The 23,692-nt window shown below is 41.2% G+C and overlaps 1 protein-coding gene across 8 annotated transcripts in view; it reads left to right on the top strand.

The window, feature by feature from the left end:
- The first annotated feature begins 1,895 nt into the window (after positions 1 to 1,895).
- The window catches only part of DYNC1I1 (dynein cytoplasmic 1 intermediate chain 1), a 183,967-nt gene continuing 162,170 nt past the window's right edge, over positions 1,896 to 23,692 (top strand). The window contains exons 1-5 of one of the 8 annotated variants that reach the window (XM_021538382.3): positions 1,896 to 2,239; positions 2,924 to 2,990; positions 9,653 to 9,819; positions 19,452 to 19,566; positions 21,684 to 21,798. In XM_021538382.3, the coding sequence (XP_021394057.1) occupies positions 19,459 to 19,566; positions 21,684 to 21,798 (223 nt within the window). In that variant the 5' untranslated portion in view covers positions 1,896 to 2,239; positions 2,924 to 2,990; positions 9,653 to 9,819; positions 19,452 to 19,458. Of the gene's footprint in view, positions 2,240 to 2,923; positions 2,991 to 9,652; positions 9,820 to 19,448; positions 19,567 to 21,683; positions 21,799 to 23,692 lie in introns of all 8 variants that reach the window. The other 7 variants (XM_021538380.3, XM_021538381.3, XM_021538378.3 and 4 more) reach the window with 7 other exon arrangements.

The raw sequence follows: 23,692 nt of genomic DNA, 5'->3' as shown, positions 1-23,692 counted from the left end.
CTGAATCACCTCTGGCAAATGTGAATGTAATAGATATCAAAATTGTGTCCCATTGAACTGGGGTTTACAGGATTTTTTAAAGAAACATCTCATGTAGTTATTACTAGAACACAAAATATCATTACTCTGTAACAAAAAAATTAGGGCTTAACAAGCTCAGGAAACACATTTATGACATATATTAGTATGCCTGGTATCATCATGCAATGTGATGTCATGATATGTGTGTGATACCATGGCATCATGGTTATATGGATAGGACAGCATCTTAACAATAGCAGAATCTCATCAGGCTCCATGGACAACCAGCCTCATCTGTCAATTCAAGAATATTAAATTACTCCAAGGCCCTCTTAGGTCAGGAATAATTTAAAGCAATCTGCTGAGTTTGCAGGGAATTTGCAAGTGGCATGCAATTCAAAGGAACCTAAACAAACCCTATGGCATTTGTGTTAAAGCTAAGGCAAACTCCCCAACACTTTTAAAAGCAAAAATCAGTTTCTGAAGTTCAATTTCAGGTGTTTGATATTGAAAGGGCCTTGTTTTAATGAATAGTTGCAAACCAAATGTGCCAAACAAAAAACTTTTCAAATTGTGCCTTTAAAACTACAGGGTTGCTTTCCACATTCTCCAACATGCAGAAGCAGAAGATGCTGCTCTTGAAGGACTTCACAGGAGAGCGAAAGATTTATCATTCCTGATCCTGATTCAACTCCAATTAAATTGAGAAACTGTTATTTCCTAACTGTATCCACACCAGCAATGGAGGCTTTTGCTCCTTTTCAGGATTTTTTTCTCCTGGCCAGGTGCAGTCTGTCTAGGTCTGGCAGGAACTGGAGGTGATGTGAATTCTTTATGGCTTTCCAGTGGGCTGGGTATATACTTTACTCTTCCCAGGACAAGCCCTAGACCTCGAATGACAGTGGCTGGAATAAGTGTTTCCCACCAAAGGAAAACAAGAGATTAGGATCCAGGGACAGGGTTCTGGAGGTACCTCTTGGACCAGAGGGATAGGCAACACTGAGTGGTACATCTAGGACATCATGTTTTCAAAGAACAAACCAAAATGTTTTGTTCTTTAAAACAACCAATGGTACCAAAAGGTACGTGTTTTCCACGTGTGTGGGCAGCATACCTGAGTGCAATAGGGGAGCAGGAAGCTGGGTTATCTCCACTGGAGGTGGGTGCTATTTTGCAGGAGCATGGACTATCCTAAATAGCTCTGCTTGGCACCTCTCCCCCAGGAGATGGATATGTCTGTATGTGGAGAGAAGCAGGGGCAATGCTAGAAATCTGGCCCTCTTGTCTGGTACCTGTACCCATGAATGGTATGAGGAAACACGGGCAAAACAAAACGTCTGCCTTTGGGCAGTCTTGTCCTTATTTAGCCATGAAAGCATCTGTTCTGGAGCTCTCCCTGTTCTTCGAGAAAGGGACAGGACTAAGCAGGAGCCTGGAGCCATGACAGTTGACTAGGCTGCTACGGGAGTGATGGCCAGGCTGCCGAGGGGGTGACGGTGAGGCTGGCCTGGGAGGATATTCTAGGCAGCTTAGAGGGCGATGGCTAAGCCTCTGTGGGGCTGCCAGCTGCTGCCATCAGGATGGTGGTGGGGATGCTGCCTGGGCTGTCGTGGGGCTGCCGGTTGCTACCATGCGATGGTGTCAGGATGCTGTCTGTGGAGGCGGCGGTGGATGCTGCCTGGGCTGTCGTGGGGCTGACGGTGAAGCCGGTGTTGTGCTGACAGCCGCGCAGCTGCCGGCTCGGCTGCTCCCGGGGCGAAGCCTGCGCCACTGTGGGGGTGACACAGGGGAACATCGCGGAGCCGAGCGAGCGCACTTCAGGCCGGAGTTGCCGGGGGGCCGGGCGGGGACACTGAGCCGGCCCCTCCGCCGCCACCTGCCCCGCGGCCCCGCCCCGGCCCCGGGGCGGCAGAGGGGGTGTCTGTACCGGGGCCGCGCGGGCGGAGGAGGAGGAGGAGGCGGGAGGAGGAAAGCGGCAGCAGCAGCTCTCGGGAGGAGCCTGTCCACCGTGAGACAGCATATTCAGCGGCGGCGGCGGCGGTGCTGCCGCAGCGGCGGGCAGCACGGCTCGGCTCGGCTCGGCTCGGCACGACAGGGCGCAGCTACTGGCAGCAGCCCTTCAGTCAGCGGGGCATCCCTCTGCTCCCCCGGCGGCGCGGGCTCGGTGAGGGCTGCAAGGCGCCGGGAGCCGCTCCGCATCTCCCGGGCGCCGGCGGAGGTGAGGCACCCGCGGGGCGGCGGGGCCGGGACGCGGCGGGGCCGGACCGGAGGGGCGAGTGGGGGCTGCCCTTGGGCCCGGCGCTGGCGGCGGAGGAGCGGGGCGGGAGTCGCTCCGCGGGATGCGCAGCGGCCGCGGAGCCTGGTGCGGCCGCCGGAGGCGCTCCCCGGGCAGGCGGCCCGGCTGGGCGAGCGGGCATCCCGGCTGGGCGGGCGGGCATCCCGGCTGGGCGGGCGGGCATCCCGGCTGGGCGAGCGGGCATCCCGGCTGGGCGAGCGGGCATCCCGGCTGGGCGAGCGGGCATCCCGGCTGGGCGGGCGGGCATCCCGGCTGGGCGGGCGGGCATCCCGACTGGGCGAGCGGGCATCCCGGCTGGGCGAGCGGGCATCCCGGCTGGACTAGCGGGCATCCCGGCTGGGCGGGCGGGCATCCCGGCTGGGCGGGCGGGCATCCCCGGCTGCCCGCGGAGCCGGCCAGCCCTCGCCTTGGGTGGGCTCTGGCGGCCTGGCGCTCGTCGGCGGGGGGGCTGCGGTGAGCGAGCCTCGGCACCTGCTCCGGTCCCTGGGGCGCCTCCCGGCCCCGGGGCTGAGTGACGGCCGCAGGCTCTCGGCTGCCGCCTGAGCGCCCAACAGCTTAAAGCAAAAGGGGGTGGTAAAAGTTTTTCATCTGTAATTCTTCACACAGCGTGAGCGGTAGCGGGTTTGCTCAAGTCCAGGACGACAGCGGACAGTAAATAGATCTTTCATTTAAGGTAATTCCCTAAAAGGGTGAGAGATGGAGGGAGTCAGCCAGAGGCCTTTTTTCACTGGTAGTCCAGTGAAATAGATTTTCAAAAGGATGATATTGCAGTTACATCATCCCGGGAATCCCCTATGGTCAGCAGAGAAGAACATAAGGCCCCAGATTTCCTAGACAAAGCCCCTGTTTTATGAACTGGAAGAAAGTTTGTTTTTCTGTCCATACTGCCATTGACAGAAAGTAAATATTTGAGCTATAAATGCATATAACATAAGGATTCTTGGCAGATCAAACAATCTAGCCTGATAATATAGAGGGCATGAGATGGAAGGACCTGACATGAAGCTGGCATATGACTTTCATACCTGGAAATTTATCCTGACATACAGGATTTTGTCAGTGCTTCACTTCTGATTGAAGTCTTTAAATAACATTGGAAATTGCACTAAATATCATGAAGCATGGGACTGCAAAACCTGTTTCAGAATGGAAATCCCAGGTCCCAGGACTGCCTGCGTCTTGATAGATGGTGTTATCAGAGCAATTGGGGAATTTAAGTTCTGTTACCACCAATGTGTTTTGTTGAAGTGCCTCATCTGTTCTTGCTAAGTTAAGGGGGAAGGTTACCTGTTTGCGATTCTGATTCTTTTAAGCTCTTTTTTTTTTTGTTTTTATTTTCTTTTGAGGGGGCATCTCTAGTAACATTCTCCATATTTAGTGAAGGCAAATAAAATTCCTTTTATAATTTGCAGCATTTTTCTGCAAGAAATGGTTTCTTTAATACAAACTTTGGGGCTACATCTGGGTCTTCACCCAGATGGGAGTGCTCACTCACCAGTGCATCCTCTGCTTTGTTTTCTTTTCCCAAAATCATCCATTTATAGTTCATAAAAATACAAAAATGTGTTGTCTCTTCTGAACTTTCTCTGTGGACAGACTGATTTGAAGATTGGGACTTACCATCATCTTCCTTGTTAAGCAGGACTTCTGAGGGCCAGGTATATGGAGATCCAAATGATGGTTTAGAGTTAGATTGGCTAGATTTCTCTCAGCTCTAAGCACCTCTGCCTCTAATTAGTCTACCATAAAAATTCACTAACTGTAGTGCTGCCTTATCCACAGTTTAGGAGAGGAATCTTTAAAGGAGCAGCAATAAAACACACCTTACACATGCAGTAATTACTGGAAGTTTGGAGATCTGGCTACTCAAAGAATACACAGGGAAATATTCCTTTGTAGCCAGCAGATCTTAAATTAAGAAGCTGACCTTCCAGCTCTTTCTATAGGAGGAAGGGCAGTGAACTGCCCTCCTTTGTGATGCCTTTCAGTGGGTATTTTTTTCATTATTGGAATGTGTTTGTTTTTCAGTGTATTTTTCCAACTTCAGGTTTCTAGTTCCTGTTATGCCTCCCATAGATAAAAGCTTTGCTTTAGCAGCTGTCTTCAGTGTAGATATTCTAAATGATGCAATGAGAACTTACCTGCCTTATTTTTAAATAAGTTAACAGATTCGGTCTCTTGGTCTTCTTTTCTTTTGTAAGACAGGTTTCAAAAAGCATTCCTTGCTGCCCTCTGTTTTCCAGAATGCAAGAAGAGAGAGGGGGAATACTAGACTGAGCTAGTTGCTCTAATAATGGGCTGTGTTAGAGGCACCACCATTGCAGGATATTGGACAATGATGTGAAATGGGCTGGAAGGGAAAAAGATAAGGGATTGAAGTAGAAAAAACATTTAGAGTAGAGAAAGGCAATATTTTTTTGAAAACTTCATTTACTCTTGCTAGTGTATCAGTTAATCATGTGGTATCTTTCAGCTCCTCAAACTTAACTTCTCACAGAGATTTTAAACATATTTGTGGTCACTCTCTAGGACTACTTAACCAGGGCTATGCCTCAAGTGCCCTGTTGAGCTCCTTTGGCTTGGTTTGACTGGCAGCAGAATTAGGAATCTTTCAGAGTTACCAACACCTAGTGCCAAAATGAGTTGCTGCTTGGAGGTGGTGGTGGGATGTTAACAGGATTGTCCTCCTTGTCATTTCCATGGGCTTTAATTTTCAGAGAAGTTGGAGGGAAGTAACACTGAAATCCTCACTGAGGTGCACAGGGTAATTCATATCTGCCAAGATAGAGTCTCAGGCTTTCTGCAGCCATAGTCAGACATAATGACCTCTCAGTGCAATACTCATCTAATACCAATTTTATTTTAAAAACCTTAAATGAAACAAGCCATAATGACTCTAGATGTAATCTGTGTTTAAAAGGCACATTTTCCAGCCAAAATACTGATGGAATATGATGGCAAAATGCCTTTAGTGCAGATGCAACTTGTGTTAGTAGAACTATGCTTTTGCCAGAGCAGCTTTATTTCTGTTTGCAGGTGAGTACACATTTACATGTCCATATGGAGGCTTGCATTTCATATGAGGGCTTGAATGGTCTTGCCCTCAGCTGTTTGTGAGCATGCAGAAATGGTAATGCAGGAATGACACTGCTTCACAAAGAGACCCTGACTCAGTCTAAATCTCAGATTGATGCAATATGTCCCTTTGCTACTTGGTAATAATCCATCTAAAAGTGTGCTAGCTTTTTCTAGTTAGAGATGACATCGGGAGCTGTTGTTCACTTGGCCATCTGCAAGCCTCAAAATAAGACAGTATACATGAGCTTGCTCCCCCAATACTGTTCATTTTATGTGGCATCATCTTGCCAGCTTTTCTGGGAAAATGGCTACTTCCAGGCAGATGGCAGGAGCTGCAGGAAGCTGTGAAGCAGAATAATGTGTGAGCCACTAGATCTTAGAGATACAAGACACCTCTGATAATCTGTGACAGGTGACGTAGAGACTCCTCCTGAGCTATACCCCTTCTTTTTTACTGTGCATCTTCATCACTTTTTGTTGTACCTTGTGAGGCAAAAGCATGCTAATGAGTGTCTGGGAGTGCCGTGCAGCATGGAGAAGGTATGGAGCAGGAGTGACCATTTCTTGAAGCTTTTTGTGGGGAGGACACTGTAAGTCCATGCTCAAGTTTAAGGACAGAGGTGTCAGCCCTATCACTGCTGACAGTAATGGGAGTTTCTCTCTGACTTCTCTGGTGGTGAACTGAGCATAAAGAGTGATGGCAGAGGTCAGCTGCCTTCATTGTTTGAAAGCCATGATACTTCTCCAAACACTATTGAAGGAAATGAGAGTTTTGCATTGACTTAACAGAGTTTTTGAGTCCCTGTGTAATTGCTGCATTGACCTGTATGCAGATATCTTTGTTACCTGATGAATAATAGCTGCTTAGATGTCTCTTGTGATTCTTGGCTCTTAATTGTACAATTACAAGTACATGTTTTATATTTAACACTTCTCTCATGCATGTGAATCAGCCAATCTGGAGAGAAAAGTTACATCAACCTGAGAAGCAGACTTCCTGGGAGCCCTTCTGAAGCAGTGCAGCTCTATCCTTTGTGTTCCCCAGATGCTGGCTGACTGTCCCTGCTTGGCCCTAGAATAATTAATCAATAATTTGTTAAAAGGAGAAGGCTCATTTATTGCCACTCAGCAGAAAACAATTACAGAAGGAATCTTTTAAGGACTTAACTTTTTGTTTGTGAAGGGGTATCTTTTCTTCACATTTCCTTTCCCACTCACTATCATTCTTTGAGGCTTACCCTTTTCTCTTTAACTCAGTACTTTCTTATCTATATATTTCTTTCTTAGGATATATTTCTTATCTATTTGTCTTAACATCACATTCCCTTCTTGCTAGCCTTCCCTTCCCTTCCCCTCCCCTTGGTTTTCTCTCCCTAGCATAGAAATATTAGTTCTTTGGTCTTTTCTCCCTCCAGCTGTGATGTGGTACAAATAATTCCAAATCCTGCTCCTCAGTTATTAATTTTTCACTTTAGCCCAGCAGAAAGATGCAGTGTGTTTTGTGTTCAAACAATGGGGAGTTACAGTCAGGCAAAGACAAAAAAACACCTAGTATGATTAAATACAAATAAGTATAATAGAGGATATATTTCTTATCTATTTATATCACTTTATATCAAGATTTCCTTGATTTTAGTATTTCAGGCTGAATTTGAGAGAAAAAGCTATGTTAGTACTGAAACTATGCCATGTTAGTATTGAAAGTTAATCATTGTAGATCTTAGACCACATGCTGGGAAAATATGGATTTCTCTTGCCTTAAACTATTCACCCCTTCTGCTTTGTACCCATTAAAACAGATCTTAGCTTTTAAAGGGCATAGAGAGTCATATTAAATCCTTACTATTCAAAGCATGCCCTTGTTTCGTGTTTTGCACATTAGGCCATCACTGTTAGGATCCGAGTGGTTACCAGGTCACTTGGTAATTGGGGCAAAGACATTTCAAATGATTGCTATTATATATTTCCAGAAATTAAAATATGTAATAAAGCAGGTTTACAGGAAAAAAAACAAAACAACCAAACAAAACCCAACAAACCAACCCAGACTGTTTCTAATGTTTTCTTATATTTAAACCGGTCTGTCCTGGTTTAAAGACTATTCCACTGACACTGAGCTTTTAAAATAATTTCTTCTCAAATTCTCACAGCACAAAGTTGGGAGACTATCTAAACTCATGTGACATTTCATAATACATGTTTTTCTTCTCTTTAAGTAATATAAAAGATTTGCCATTTTTATTAATCTCACTATTCAGTCATATGACATTATTGTTTCATTCATCAGTTTGTTTCTTGTTACATTTTAAGCAATTGCAGAACCAGAAGGTAGTTTGTATCATAATTCTGATTTATTTAAGATCTTAGCTTGTCCCAAATGAATTAATTCTTTGTCCTTTTTAGCTCAACCTGCTCATAGAGCTCTGTCACACGCTTGTAGCACTTTGTTACAGACTATCAACTTCTGCCAGTCTTCATTGCCTAGGAACACAAATTACTTCTGCAAAAACGAGAGAAAAAATAGTTCAGGTTATATGTGCTTATGACTGTAAACTGTGTTGTGCACTAAACAATGAATGGCTTAAAAATCTATAATCTTTTGGAATGAAACAAGAAATTTGACCTAAATCATACCCCCTAGTGTGCAGTTAGCTATTCATGTACATAATCTGCTGCACTTGGCAAAGCCTGTGAATGTTGTATTCTTGGCTTTCACTATCTCCACAGTAGTAATAATAATACAAGAAAAATTGTGCTGATGGGATAGGAGGGTATTGTACTGGAGACAACATAAAAAAAACAGTGATGCCATTCTCTCTTTGTACTGAAAGAGCCCATGGGAAAACTGTCCCTTTATTTCCCACAATATTTTCTTTTTCACAGAAAGCTGAATGGCAAGAAAATGCAGGAAAGCCTAGTTTCTCAGCCTTTAAGGGCCTCTGAAAATATTTTAAAAACACCTTGAGCAAATTCAATAATTTTTCTGATAATTATAAGTTCAAGAGCCTTAAGATTTTTCCAATATGCTTAAAGCATAGAACTCAAAAGATGACAGTAAATTATAGTCTTTGTTAGGGGCTAACATGGAAAAAGTTCTGTGTTTCAGCCTTAGTACTGGTGCTGTCCACACCTTTTACAGCAGCCTTTATATACATAAATAACACTTACTGGGTTTTATTGTTTACTTAGTGACAGGGAAATAAAAAACTCTAGACTTCCACACTGACAAACATATCAGTCTTTTTGAACAAAATTATTATAATAGCAGTAATATTAGTTAATACTAGTGTGGATTTTGAAGTCTTTAAAGGGAGATCATGCCTCCTCAATGTTCATTCAGTAAAGTTTAATTAAGTTTCATTTTTTCCCAAGAAAGTTTCTGATCTCACTAAATCAAGTGATAAATTAGGAGTAAGTATAATTAAAGTTGGTTGCTTTGCATTTTTTGTGTTATTTTTCTTGAGGTACTGTGTGTGTGTATATATATATGTGAATAACACTGATGTGCTTTCTCATATCATGCAATGTCCACTTTTGCTAGAGGATTAACTTTAGCTATTACCCAATTACTCCTTGGTTCTCTCTGTTTCTCTCTTCCGATACTGCAATGATCTGTAGTGAAAACCAGACATGGATCATTTCTAGTTGCCTTGTGGACCTTCTGTGGTCCAGTATTTTGACAACCATTAGTACATGTTGATATCTTTTCCAAAACTGTCTATATCACCTTCCCCATTTGAAGAGAGCTAGTGGTGTCTAACTAATGTCTTGGTCTCAAATTCTGGAGCCAAGGTCCTGGTATACTGAGCCATGCACTAAGGCTTGCTTCTGGAGGTCCTGCAGCGTACTCCAGGGATGTGATTGCCCCATCATTTAGTGCAGGGACTTATTTACTTTTGCTCTCAGTCAGCCCATTTTGCAAAGCTGTTTCTCAGTTGAAGCCAGGGCATTTGAGAGATATGTGTGTGGGGGGGAGAGAAGAACTCATGTGCAGCCAGCATTGCCTTTGTAAGAGGCTGCGCTTAAAGTGCAGAGCATATCCACATCTTAAATCTGGGATGCATACTTGAATTCCCCAAACTGGAAGCTCAGCTGCATCTAAAATGATGAAATGGTATGGGAAACAGAAACTAAAATTGCTGTTCTCAAAAATCAGCTTGGCTTTCGCCTGGCTCCTGAAGCACAGGAAGTCTCTAGAAGCTCACTTTTTTGCCTTTTTTGGACTTTTCTGATGTGTTCTTACCCTTGAGCCCCCAGACTCCACCACAGCCCATGTGTCTGCCCTGTCTCTCTGAGGCTGCTCCATCTAGTTCATCTCTAGTTCCTCAAGCTCATGTGCCAGACTGTGCGCTCCACGCCAAGCTGCAGCTGACACCATCTACTCCTGGCTGTAATGGGAATCACCTAAAGTAAAGGAGTTTCAGGTAATTTTTACTTTTCCTTAAAGAGACATTTGCCTTCATCTGTGCGCTGACCAGCAGACTATATGTCTTCTGCAGTAAGTACCTTTCCAGTCTTTCCCCCTGAAGCTGCTTCACATAAGTCTGAAGTATTAAAGTTTCTTTGAGTGTAACAGAACTTGTGGGAGAAATAGAAAGGACTCTTTATCACCTTGCTTCAAATGCTCAGGAAGAAACAGGAGTCTTTAGCTCCAGATACTAAATACAGCATTGTATTGTAAACTAAACAGTCACTGTGTATAATATAAACTAACCCTGAAACAAAGACTAGAACCCAGGGGCCTCTCTTAGGGATTAATGTTCGCTGTCTCGCATCTGCTTCTTCTGGTCCAATGAATCTTTGCAGAAAATAAATTAACAGAAAATAGCTTTGATGAATAAGAATGCAATCTCTATTCCTCCAGTCCTTCTCATTCATTAGCCCACAGTCACCCTAGGAATGTGGGTTTCAGTTTTCCCGAGACAAAAAATGTCCAACCCCCCCGGTCCCCCACCAACCAAACCACAAACAAGCCAACAAATAACAAACCCCAAAACATGTTTCTCCTATTTGGTTGGAACGCTTTAATCGCAGAAAAGGTAAATGGAATAGATTTCTTGATTCTTAGTCCTCTCTCATATTCAAATTCTTTGCATATGTCCTTTAAATTACTCTGTCAGGCATCTGCATTTATCATCTTGCCTTGTTATCTGGACATACCTTTTTTCTCTTCTGTCGATCAGCAGGGATATTTGGCTAAGGCAGGCTCTGAGCATTCATCTGCTTTGTTGGTACTGCCAGGTAAACCCTGGGAAGTACAAAGAGAATGGTAGTGTTGTTTATTCTACTTTTTGAGAACTTTCTGTGTATTTCTTACAGCCAGAGCTCTTCCGTGTTTTCTAAATCTTTAGCTGTCTTGACTTCAGAGCTGAAATCAATATGTAATATTTTTAACCTAGTTACATCCTTACAGACATCAGCGGCAAAGCAAAGCATATTTTTTTAAAAGAAAGAAACGATATGTGGGTAAGTCTTCCAGCAGAACCTGTGTGATGGCAGCATAGCTTGTTCTTTGATGTCTCTCTGGCAGTTGTCATATCTGGGTTAAGAAGCAGACACTGGAGCATGCATTTTTCATGTTTGGGTAAATGGCTTTAAGTATCACTTTGCAGCCATGTACCACTAGGGTTATCTCAGGAGGAGGGTGGAAAAGTCAGAGGGGTCAGTTTTAGCCCCCAATATGAAATGAAATTACATGTTTTAATGGCTGAAATATCTTCAGGAAGGAAAAAATTACTCTTTGATCCACTTCAGGAGAGACTAGCAGACAACCTGAAGCAAAATTCAATGTTAGGTCTCAGTATCATTAGATTTACCCCTGGGAAGCATTTTGGTACTATTATGATGAACAAGATATTTTATATAGGTTTTGAAGAAGTGGTCATATCAATGAGAGCAGCAGATGATCATTGTATAAGAAATACATACTAAAGAAATTCAAATCAAAGACATTAAATACAAGGCTCTTATTTTTCTAGATTAGTGACCTTCACCTTGAGGTTTAGATTGTTACCTCTCACATTATCCATCTCTAAAATCTTACCAATTTACAGCATGCATTTGATTGTCTTTTAATGTCAGAAAACACCTTTAAATTATCCTGTTAGGTCACAGAATCATAAAATGGCTGGGTTTGAAAAGGACCTTTGAGATCTTGTAATAAAGGCCCCTTCAGTGGATAGAGACACCTTTCACTCAGAGCTCCATCCAACCTGGCCTTTAAACACTTCCAGGGATGGTGCATCCACAGCTTCTCTGGGCAGCCTGTTCCAGTGCCTCACCACACTCACAGTAAAAACATTTTTCCTAATAGCTAATCTAAACCTACTCTTTTTCAGTTTCAATCTCTTTCCCCTTGTCCTGTCACTTCCAGCTGTTATAAAAAGTCTCTCTCCCTTTCTTGTAGGCTCCTTCCAGGTACTGAAAAACTGCAATTAGGTCACCCCAAAGTCTACTCTTTTCCAGGCTGAACAAATCCAAATCTCTCAGCCTTTCCTCACAGGAGATGTACTCCATCACTCTGATCAACTTGGTGGCCTTGTCTGGACTCACTTCAACAGGTCCATGTCCTTCCTAATAGCCAACCTAGTGGGGCCCCAGAGCTGTGTGCAGCACTGCTGGTGGGGTCTCACTGGAGCACAGCAGAGGGGTAGAATCCCCTCTGTCACCCTGCTGCCCACGCTGCTTTTGCTGCAACCCAGTTTGGTTTGGCTCTCTGGGCTGGGAGCGCACATTGCTGGGTCATGTCCAGCCTCTCATCCACCAGCACCCCTAAGTCCTTCTCAGAAGGGCTGCTCTTGATCTGTTCATCCTGCAATTCCTCTCTGGAGCAAGCTAGGAAATCCACAAAATATAACACAATCCCAATGAGAAAGACCATTGTGTAGAGTCACAAAATTTGGAATTTTGTTATGTCAATTCCCAGCCATATACAGAGTCACATATGGAATCCTGGGTGTGATTGCAGTCAAACAGTAAAAGATAACAGAGACACAAGCTGATAGAGAGGGCAGTGACCAAGAATGCTTAGGAATCTTCTATTCTACAAGATCTAAATGTTGTCAAGCATGCAAGTGGTTGCTTTGTTAAAAATATCTGCTCTTTGTAACTAGGGCACAATTCCTCAGTCAGATCTCCTCAGTATTGGCTGCTGCATCATTAAGGACATCTTACAGAAGCACATCTGAGATCATTGTGCAGTTACAACTGTACTCATTAATGCTTATGAGAGAAAATCCAATACTTTTGAAAGACCTATTTATTCAATAGTTTTATTTATTTAAAACTATTTAATATTCCATTTTCTTTGAGGTGATATATGCAGTGGAATTCAATATAAAGGGAGCATATTTGGTGCAAGACGTGCAGCAGTTTTGCTAGAGTGACATGTTAGTATGAGTCCTTGGGTTCATTCTGCTCTGTGCTGGAATGTTGGGTGTTTGTTGCTCATCTCCAGCGAGTTGTTGCCAGCAGCTTCTTCCATTCAACTTTCCATGGTGTCTCTTCCATGGCACTGGGTTTGTTTGATGCCTTGTGAAGGCTGACCTGGAACAGAGGCTAGACAGAGTTAAAGAATTGAGTAGGCATTTATTAGAAGGCCTCAATAGATCCACCTTGGGCAGTACAAGAGCCCAGCCAGGGATACACCCAAGATGAACCCAAAATAGTCACAAAATGGAAATCCAGTCATGGGGTCTCTCACTGTTTTAAGTTCTGGTCCATTAGCATATTGGAGTTTATTGTTTTCCTCTCTTCATTCTGTCATTGTTTATGCTCTTGGGACTCAGATTTGGATCATTTGTCCTTGGTTCCCAGCTGTGAAGGAATTGTTTTGTCTACCTATTCTGTGAAGAGAACTTACCATCCGCTAATATGAAGCTCAAAACTAGACTCTAAAGCAGCGCAGAATCCGAAAAAACATAAAAGCTGAAACCTGAGGCATCGTATTGGAATTGAAAAGATCATGGTAAATTTAAGAGGCTAAAGGGGCATGAGAGATAGGGATGACAAGAAGGTGTTGATTCATTGGCACTAGTCCTGCTGTTGGAAGAATGGGCATTGGTAGAGTTTTCCTCACATGCTGCCTTGCGGAGACCCTGCAATTCTGATGAAGCTGAGTTAATTTTGTAGTAGGGCCATTATGGGAGAACAAGAGTGAAAAGATTAAGTGGCAATGGATTGTAAGGGATGTGTAACTGAGCAGTTGTGGGTACATCTCTTATACCCTGACAGCATCAAAATAAATAGGCTAGAGATGTGCTGACCTGTTGCGTAGCAACCAGGAGGAAGCACAGAACCAAATCTCTGGATGCTTGTGATTTGTAAACCTTTACAGAACAAAGTACAAGACCTTTGCCCATCTGCTAGAGATGTTCAGAAGCTGAAGGATAAAAATGGTACATTCCCTGAAATGTAACACTTGACAACCATTTTTATTTATAGATAAATACACAGATGCAGTGTAAAAAGCCTGACTATTTTGCCTCAAGGTTATGTAGAAAAAATACTTAGTCTCTCCAATTTTAGTTAGTGTTTTCCTGAATTCGTCACACAGAGAAGATTCCTTTAAATACTGCAAATGCTGAGCTTTTGCAGCTGCAAATATTTGTTCATTGTTGTGATTTCGGAAACATTGATATGCCCATTTAGCAAAATTATTTATGTTATTCGACTGAAGTCAAGTACAAATTCTGATGCATGATGAAAAGAGGCACTCATGTTTATTTAAAAATTGCTGTTGAGATGCTTCTAGCCTCTCTTGCCCATTTGAAGTGTGTTCAAACATTATTTTCAAATTAATGTGTTGTATTAGAATATATTTGTACTAGGGTAGCAACTCCCTCTGGTTTCTTGCAGACCAAAGCTGTTTATCTGCTTTGCACAGTTTCATACTTTGCATGCACACTTCAAAGTTTTGGAAGTCTTAGGTAGATCTCATGGGAATTTTTTTCTATTGGAAGGATATATAATATTTCTAACTGTAGGAAAGATGCTAATTTGTACTTAGTAGAGATAAATACATTACGTTATAGAAATGAATATTTTTTTTCCAGTGAAGCACTTCATATGTTGGAGTTTCAGTAGTAATGGTACTTCCGTTTACTCTTATAAATCCATTCTTTAAAACCAAAACCAATGAGTAATATATTTTATTGTGCAACATCCTCTGCATTTCACACAAATATGTTTTGCAGTTTTGGACTCAAATAACTGGCTGTTTATGAAGGCATATGAATAATACATGTACAGCATCTCTAAATGCTAGATGCTGCCTATTTATTTCAGAGAAGTTAATTAATGAATAAATTATTTATAATTAGTTATATAGGATGACTAATGCCATATGTAACAGCATTTAATGAACCCCCATGGTAATTGCAACAGAGATAATAACAAAAAGGACAGGAATTCGCAAACCAGGAAAGACCTCAAGGCTCATGAAGGGTAAAATTCCTACGCTTTTTGGAAAATTTCTACTCTAGTGCAGCCTACTGAATGGACAGCATGTAAAAATCCTGCAAACACCAAAAAGAAGCAAAATCTGTAGGATTTTTTAATGGGCTACCAGATTTGGAAACTTAGGCTCCTTTTTAGATGAGCTTGGCAGAAGCATGCAGGCAAAATGCTATTCTAGCAAATACAAAGAACAGGCTGGAAGAGAAGGGAGATCTGATATATTGTTTACTTTTTCTGCTTAAAAACTGCACTGTTGTAATTATCTTTTTATTTTACTTGATATACACTGGGCATTTGGGGCTTATTTTTTCCTATATTTAGTCTATGTACACATCTTGCAACTCTTCGTACCTGTTCTTCTGGCTGATACTCTAAGTATCAACTTATTGGTACTGAAATTTAAGTAAAACTTTTTAGATATCTGTGACTGTTTCTTCTCTTAAGTGTTCATAGAAATGCTTTGAAAAAATATCTGCTCAAATATTGTGATACTGATAATTGATAAAGACCTTGTAGCTTATAAAGCTGTAGTAAAACTGGCTTGCACATGTAAAAGTACTTGCATGGCTTTTAGTACAGTCAAGGATAAAATGCTGTTGTTTGCATATTTATATTCTTACTGCTAGTACAAATGAGATGGTTGTGAAATGTTACTACCTGTGGGATGAGCTTAGTGGAGTAGTTTGGAATATGTTGTGTACAGCAGAGAAGTTTATGCAAACACGTTTATTATTTTATGATTAATGTAAATTGTCTTTCAAATATCTTGTTTCATACAGTGACAAGCGAAAAAGAACTGCTGGGAGCATTGTAAGGATAGGATTCTTCTCACCCTGTCTGAGACATTTACAGTGTAGATCACCCAGTGCCCTTTATCATCATTAAATCATCATTAAAGAGGAATTGGTAACTTTGGAGCATGCTTGATCTTAGCTGCTTTTAAACATGTGTTTTAGGAAAAGTTTAGGATACCCAGACTCTTTTTATTTTGCCTGTACTGATGGTAGGGATAGATTTCCACATAGACTGTGGGCATCCAGGATGCTGTGAGCTAAGCCAGTAGATAGTGAGGTCCCAGAAAGCAGTCCCTGGAAGCCAGTGCTGCACATGCACAGGCCTGGGTAGCTGCCATCCCGCTGGGTCTGGTGTGTAAATGGAATTAACTGTGCTTCCAAGCCTAAGAGGGGACTCTGAGGCATGTTTAATGCACATGGGGAAAACTGACATCTTGAAATGGAGCACTCCATTTCATTAAAAGGCATGCCATGAGGAGCCAACTCCTTTCTTCAGTATCTCGAAGGAGAATTTTCTCCAAGTATTGGGAGTTCAGGCAGGTGCTCTCTCTGCAAGGTCCTGATAACAAGAACCTCTGCTAGCATGTATGGTAAGCACTTCTGGAGTGGGAAGACTCTGTCCCCTTCTAAAACCATGACAGTAAACTCAGCCAAACAAATAAAAATTGATCTAAGATTTTGCATCTCTCTTGAACAGAGGAGTCCCAGGCTGTTGCCCTACTATGTTAATTATTTCTACACTTACTCAATGTTCTGTGTGTTTATTCCTATGTGTTCCTTCTCCCACACAGGGAATTTAATTGCTTCAGTACAAAATATGCTCCTTAGTGATTCCTCTGACCAATGCCTTCTCCCAGGCTGGAGATTAGGCTGTGCATAAGCCTTGGGCTGTCATTCTGCACCACAGAGAATGTTAAAAGTAAATCTCTTTTACCATTTGCCTTTATCTCTCTCGGTGTGGCATGCCTTTTGGCACTCAGAATGGCACTTATTAGAAATTTGCTCCCAGGAATGAACAGTGTTAACTCCATGGTTAATGCCAAGCAGAGTGATAAGTACATTTGCCTCCTTGCTTGCTACCAGCTTGCTGGCATCTAAGAAAGGTGGTTACGTACCCTTGGTGTTCAATTTGTGCTAAAATTGTAAATAGCTAGTCTGCAGGTTGGTAAGCTGTCTGGGGGGCTCAGGCACGACTATAATATATTCAGGATGAAAGTCTATAACTAAGCGGCAACATTCTTTGAAGGAAATTTAATACATCATCTTTTTTGTATATAAGATCTATTTTGTTAAAAATAGAACAAAGTTATAATAGGATTTGATCACCCTGACTGGAGCATTGTAAAAGAGGGGCCAGGCACTAAACCATTGATGCTCTAATCAGGGGAAAAGCTAGTTAGCTTCCCTGACATTAAGGGAATGAATTTTTAGAAAGCCATTCATTGATATCTGACAAACAGCTTGAAAGGGATGCCAAACCCTCAGGGTTTCTGTCAGTAGCCTTAAAATGCATTTGCATATTTTTTGCATGGAAACGGGAGCTCTCTCTCTGTTGCCAAACTGCAGAACTAAAAGGATGCAAAAACTCTTTCTAGTCCAAAGGTCTCTGAGGGGTAACTTCATAATCAGAATTCAAATGTGTGCAACAGATTAGGAAAATGACTTCAAATGGGATTTCAGCCATATCTAAGAGAGACACAGAAATCCTGAACAGATTTGTAGGCAAAACATTACCTGCTCTGCCATTAAAATGCTTGTTTTTTAATATGAGCATTTCTCATGTAAAAAATAGCTCACTGATGTCAGCTCATCCCAAAGATTAAAGTGTTTTTGCTTAGTTTACTTGTTGCCAAATGATTTTTTTTTCCTGACAATTTTGGTTTCCTCCTGTTGATAGCAATACCATTATGGATAAGAAGAGAGTGATAGAGGAATAAAGAAATGGTGGTCCTCCACATGCAGCCAGTGTATCCAGGGGTTCCACTGGTTGGCAGCTGTCCTTCCTAGCTATACTGTTTGCTGGCAGTTGTAGTTGGAACCAGAGTCCCCTGGCCATGAAAGGCTGCCTTGCCAACATGGGCAGCTCTGCTGAAGTGCAGAATTTGTGACAGTGTGAGCTGGAGTTTAGGCTGCTCTTATGCCTGTCCTTTTCATTAAATGGTTTCCTTGTCTGAGTCCAAATATTTTTTCAAGGAAAATACTTGCAAAGACAACAAAGCATTTGGGGCCGAGATTGTGCTTAATGTGCAGGTGATGTTTTGATGGTAATATCCTCTGTTTCACAGGCTATCAGTCTTTTATAATTTTTAAGAGGAAGGTGATGTCTGTAGTGAAATTCATGACGGGTGAAAGTACCATGTAATTTTTAGCAGATAATTTTACTCTCTGGTCATCCACCCATCCAGGCAGTAATATAAGCAGAATTCTCATTATGCTAATGGAGAGTTGACATTCAAATTTCCCATGCATCAAGTGAACAATAGACTTCCTTTGCCTATACATGGTACTGCCATTGATCTGATTGATTTTGAGTTGCAGCAGAGGATATGGTTGGTGATGTGTGAACAGGAAAGGCATAGTTAACTCTTTTCACAAATGGCTATATTAATCAGAACTGTCCTTGGAACAAAGTGCTAATAAGAAAATCAGTATTTGCACAGTTAGATTACAGTTCATAATGATTATGATGTTAGAAAATCAATAAATAATCTGTGACTTAAGTTATGGATTTGTGCAACACTGGTGGTGTTTTACAACTAGAAAAAATTGCTATCATATCTTCTTTAAAGATCTGGCTCTATATCTGTATAGAATGACTTTTTTATTTCCTTATCCTTAATTTTCAAGGCTCATGTTCATAAGTGTAGGCTGGTAGAGATTTAAAAGAAAAAGAGTATTTGTGGCTTCACATCACTATTCTAAAGAAAAGTGGGTTTCAGTGGTGGAAGAGGTCTTCCAGTATTTCAGAAGAAATGTTTTTGCCAAGTTTGTGTGGTTGGCATCAAAGCAGGAGTGTGTTAGGCATGGCTTCTGCCTCTTGGAAAGATGACCTAAACACAAGACTGTTGGCAGAGCAATGTTTCATTAAAGAAAAATGTTGATTTGCTGGGTTTTTGTGCCTTGTGTGCAGCTTCCTGGGGGAATGGCCCAGCTTTTCCTGGAAAGGGAGGAAGAGATTCCTGAGCAGGATAGCTCATAGCTTGGTGAGAGTGCATGCTGAAGGGGTGAATGTGAGAAGGATAGTGAGACTGAACTGATGGTCTGTGTGGGACTGTGTTGGTGGGACAGGGGATCTTGCTTGGCAGCTGTACAAAGCACCTGCATAAGCAAAAGCTCTCCTGTTTCCACTTTTTGCAAGTAAAATTATTACTTGTCTAAGAAGTATGGGGCTATTTAGGGCAGCTCTGATTCTGGTACTTGAAATCTGCTTTGTGGATCTGAGTTCTACACTCTGGCAGAGCTGCTGAAGATTGTGGAAATCAAAAGACTTTAGGCTCACTTTGAAATCATTAAAGCATTATTTTGAACAGCAATATGTTTGCTTCACAAAGGTAATTTTGTAGTAGAGGCAGTCTGAAAATATATTCCACGTCTGGTGATATTCTGGTCTAGTTTCTTGAAATCAAAATTGTAAAGAAAATATTCCACTTCCTATAATGTCAGTATAGACCAAGGACCAGTGTTTATGTAGAAATATATTTGTTGCAATTTTAGAAGCCTTCTGATATAATGAACTATCTTTTTTTTCAGTAAATAGGGTAATCATTCAATTTTCACCTTGATTTCCATATTTTTGTTTCCAGCAGAGTCAAAATGTCAGACAAAAGTGATTTAAAAGCAGAACTTGAGCGCAAAAAACAACGTTTGGCTCAGATAAGAGAAGAAAAGAAACGGAAGGAGGAAGAAAGGAAGAAAAAAGAGGTAAATTTGCAAAACCACCTTTTAGCTAACTTATGCTTGCACAAGGGGCTTGCTGAGGTTTTGACATCTCAGTATTATATGCCCTAAGGTATCTCTCATGTGGAATGAGATACTCAAACCCATGTCAGACTAACCTGAAAATCAAAAAAGCTTTGTTTAGTTGAGAATATTGGGGTGAGGGAATTGCTTTTAAAACCACAGCACTGTCAAATGACAACAGTTTAGACAACATGATGTGCATGTGTATGGAGAAAGAAAAATTGATTTTCCACAATGCCTTTTCCTGGGCTCTCCTTCAAAGAAAAGGGAGTGGAGAGTGGGAGAAGACAGAAAGAGGACATACATTTTTTTCAAGCCATTACAATCTAAATATGTATTTTTGTACTCTGAAGACTAGTTTGATTATTAGCTAAGGTAAGAGATTTACAATTATTATTCTCTAGTAAAGTAAAACATAATTGCAATTGCATTTTCATCTTCTGGCATGGGTGCATCTTTCAGTTCTGTTAAAGTTTGATTGACATATTAGTTTATTTGTCCTTGACAATATGCATTAGGTTTATCATTAAGGGATTTGTACTTCTTTTTATTCAGTCACTTAGTGGAATAGAGGTGAGAATTGACAGGGAGTGGATATTCATTTTCATGCAAAGTCAGAGAAGCATTAAGTGATTATGCTTCCTTTCCTTCAAATGTCAACACTTACTGTAGTTTAAAGCACCTGTTATCCTTTACTAATAACTGGTTTCCTTTTAAACTGACACTTTAATATTGTACATGAATTTCATGGAATTACCTTGGAAATGTGATGTGATCCAAGAAATCAGCATTCCAGTTTTGGCTGTTTTTTTAACCTTTTTTCATTGGAGCCCCATTTGTGCAGTTACAGCACACATGCCAGTGAGGCTCCTGGACTCACTGGGGAAGTCCTCCATAAGCAGATCTTTAAATGGTAATGCTTTCAGTGTTCATTACTAAAGAATTAGAGGGAGGGGGTCTGAGCTAATGGCTCAAGGGAGCTGTTAGGTCCTTTCTCTGTGTCCCCTGACTCTGACTTTATGCTTCATGGAGAACTTGTGGTGGTTGAAACTTGCCTGCAGATAATGCTACTGTGCATAATTGAATAAATGGGCTGTGCTGTGGTGCCAGATGGGCCCAGGAGTGAAGGCTGGTACTCACAAAGGTGCTTGGCCATTCACACTGCTGCAGGGGAGCTGTGTACAGCCCTACATGCTGTAAGATAGCTCATGGGAAAGGCCAAGCACAGGAATATGCCTGGGCCTTGACTATAAAATCAATGTTTCCTGGCTGTCTCCAAACTGGAGAACATGAGGATGCTTCTGAATGTCCAGGTTTTCTGTTGTGCCTGCACCAAGGTCAACACCAATCTGAGGAACCATACAAGTCCTCTTTTCCAGCACTCTGGTTTCTGCAGAAAGAGCAACCTCATTGTGGGATTCTGGCTAATGCAGGTGCTGCTACTGTTTTTAGATGCCCACAGATCAGAGTGGGAGAAGGCTAATATGTTGAAGCTCCGAGGAGGTAGAGATAGCAAGGCAGAGAGGGAAAGGTCTTGTGGACCTTTAGTGGGCCAAGGGATGCCAAAGTCCTAGTTTAGAGATGTCAGTTCTTTCCTTTGTACCTTTTGGATATTGAAGTTAATGAGTGAGTATTTCTTTTCCCAACAAGAGCTTGGGACCAAATATAGGACCTTAAGCTACATCACTGAAATGCAATGAAATTTTTTTATTGATCCTGAAATAAATAGGAAAGGGTCAGTTTTATTCAGGGTAATGATACCTGTTGTTCTGTGGTCAGCTTTTATGTTAGTTGAATAAGTTGCACCTCCTGAGTGAGAGGCAGAAAATTTCCAGCCTTGTCCTGTAAAAATTCTTGCAAATATCCTTTCAAAGACCAGTTTTACCATCCATTTAGGTAAAAATACTGTTACTGATATATACAGTATAAACTATCTAAATTATAAATTACCTAAAAGTATCAAAATTAATTTCAAATTGTACCTAAGCAGTAGTGCATACAAATATTTCTACACATACAATTGCTAGAGCTGATTATAGATGAAATAAACTTTTCTGTTTCCTTCTGGTTTAACTCAGGCTGATCTACAGCAGAAAAAGGAGCCAGCTCAGGAAGATTCTGACCTAGACCGTAAAAGAAGAGAGACAGAAGCTTTGTTGCAGAGCATTGGTATATCCCCAGAACCACCTCTAGGTATTTAAGAGAAGCACACTGTAAAGCATTCAGCTCTGCCACAACTAATGCTTTCTTTCTACTAGAGCATGCTTGGCTTTTTTGATTTTTGGCTGTATTAGTGAAGTGAACTCTTCTGTTTGAATGCCTGCCATACCATTCACGTATACAAGCTCATGGCATTTTGAGTACTTGTCATTGCCAAAAACATCTGTTTCATTTCTTCAAGATTTTTTTATGAACATATTGCAGGTTGGTTTTGCATACCAGCAGTGATTTCTTTTCTGATGGACTATCCTATCTTCTCACTCAAAAACTAATTGCTGTACTTCATTAGCCCCAAGTTTTGTCAAATTAAACATTTGTAAGAAAGGAGAAACATAGCCATGTGGGAACTCCCACTGAGTTTCTTTTAAAATTAAGCAAAACTGGAGAAACAAAATTTAAAAAACCCAAATCGCAAATAGAAAAATGCTTATCAGCAGACACTAGTTTAGACTTGTGCTCTGGTTTCATGTGCTTGACCTCTTTTTTGGTCAGTGTTTCAGTTCTAGAACCTGAAGTCTTCAGTTTAAAAATACATACAGTATTTGAGAATGGATTACCTTAAGATCTGCCTCATTTATTGAAGCGAGAAATTTCCTTCCTTTTCCCCTTCCCCTTCCCCTTCCCCTTCCCCTTCCCCTTCCCCTTCCCCTTCCCCTTCCCTTTCCCCTTCCCCTTCCCCTTCCCCTTCCCCTTCCCCTTCCCCTTCCCCTTCCCCTTCCCTTTCCCCTTCCCCTTCCCCTTCCCCTTCCCCTTCCCCTTCCTCTTCCCCTTCCCCTTTCCCTTTTCCTTCCCCTTCCCCTTTCCCTCTCCCTCAACTTTGGGATCACTCTCACTTGTTTTACATGAAACCTTGGCCTCTCTGGAGCTATCAAGGCTTTTCATTAAGTTCTTTGTGACTGAATCTAGGATTTTACCCCTGGTTATTCTTGCCAGTAATATATAGGAGAAACTTCAAATTTGACAAAATGTTGAAGTTTTGGTTTAGGAAAGCACCTTATACAGATGCCTGGGTGCATATGCAAGTAGGTTGTGACATTCTGAATTGGAATTTAAGTTAAGTACTTGCATCAATGAACATTTATTGAGAAAAGTTACTGTTTTTATAAGTTATGGTAGAGTGACCGAAGCTTTTAGGCACCACTTCTCAGAAGAATTGTCTGACAAGTAATGATTAGTTTATTGTTATGTATAATAAAATATGTTTTTAAAATTACATCATGATACAAAAGAAAGGTCCAAGATAAAATCAGATATATTTTTAATGTATAGCATTATGTTTAATGTATAGCATTAAAAATACTCATTTTTATGTAAGAATGAGTATATATGTCCTTATCATTTTATTAACCACATATATTCATGTTGCAAGTTATTAATTTTTATCTTAGTTAATTTTTTGTGTTTGAAACTATCAAAAGAACATGAAAATTCACATGTAAGATGATTCCTTTTAGTTAAAAATAGTATTTTGTTCCCTTTACATACACTCACAATTAATATACAAAGGAGGATTTAATTCCACCTTCACACGATGTCAGGTCTCTGTGAATATGGAATATGTAAACAACCAGACATACCTGTAACCTGCCAAATGGCTGTCATGAAGATGAATTCACTTTTCATGCTGCAGTCATTTCTGTGACAGTCTCTAGGGAGAATCTGCATTAAATGCTTGACCATATGGAAAATCCGAATCTCTTGACAGGTCTGTCATTATACATTGTAAAGCATAACAAAGTATTTTAAAGTTTTACTCTGTTAAATCTATAAAAGGAAATGCACATGATTTAAACCAAATGGAAACTTTGCTTTTGCATTAAACCCTCTTTTTGTGTTTTATTCAATGTGGCTGCTTTGAAGAATACTT

The sequence above is a fragment of the Lonchura striata genome, chromosome 1, assembly GCF_046129695.1.
Source record: "Lonchura striata isolate bLonStr1 chromosome 1, bLonStr1.mat, whole genome shotgun sequence".
In the NCBI taxonomy this organism is placed as follows: domain Eukaryota; kingdom Metazoa; phylum Chordata; class Aves; order Passeriformes; family Estrildidae; genus Lonchura; species Lonchura striata.
Note: the sequence above shows the minus strand (reverse complement) of the source record. Positions and strands in the feature narration are given on the sequence as shown.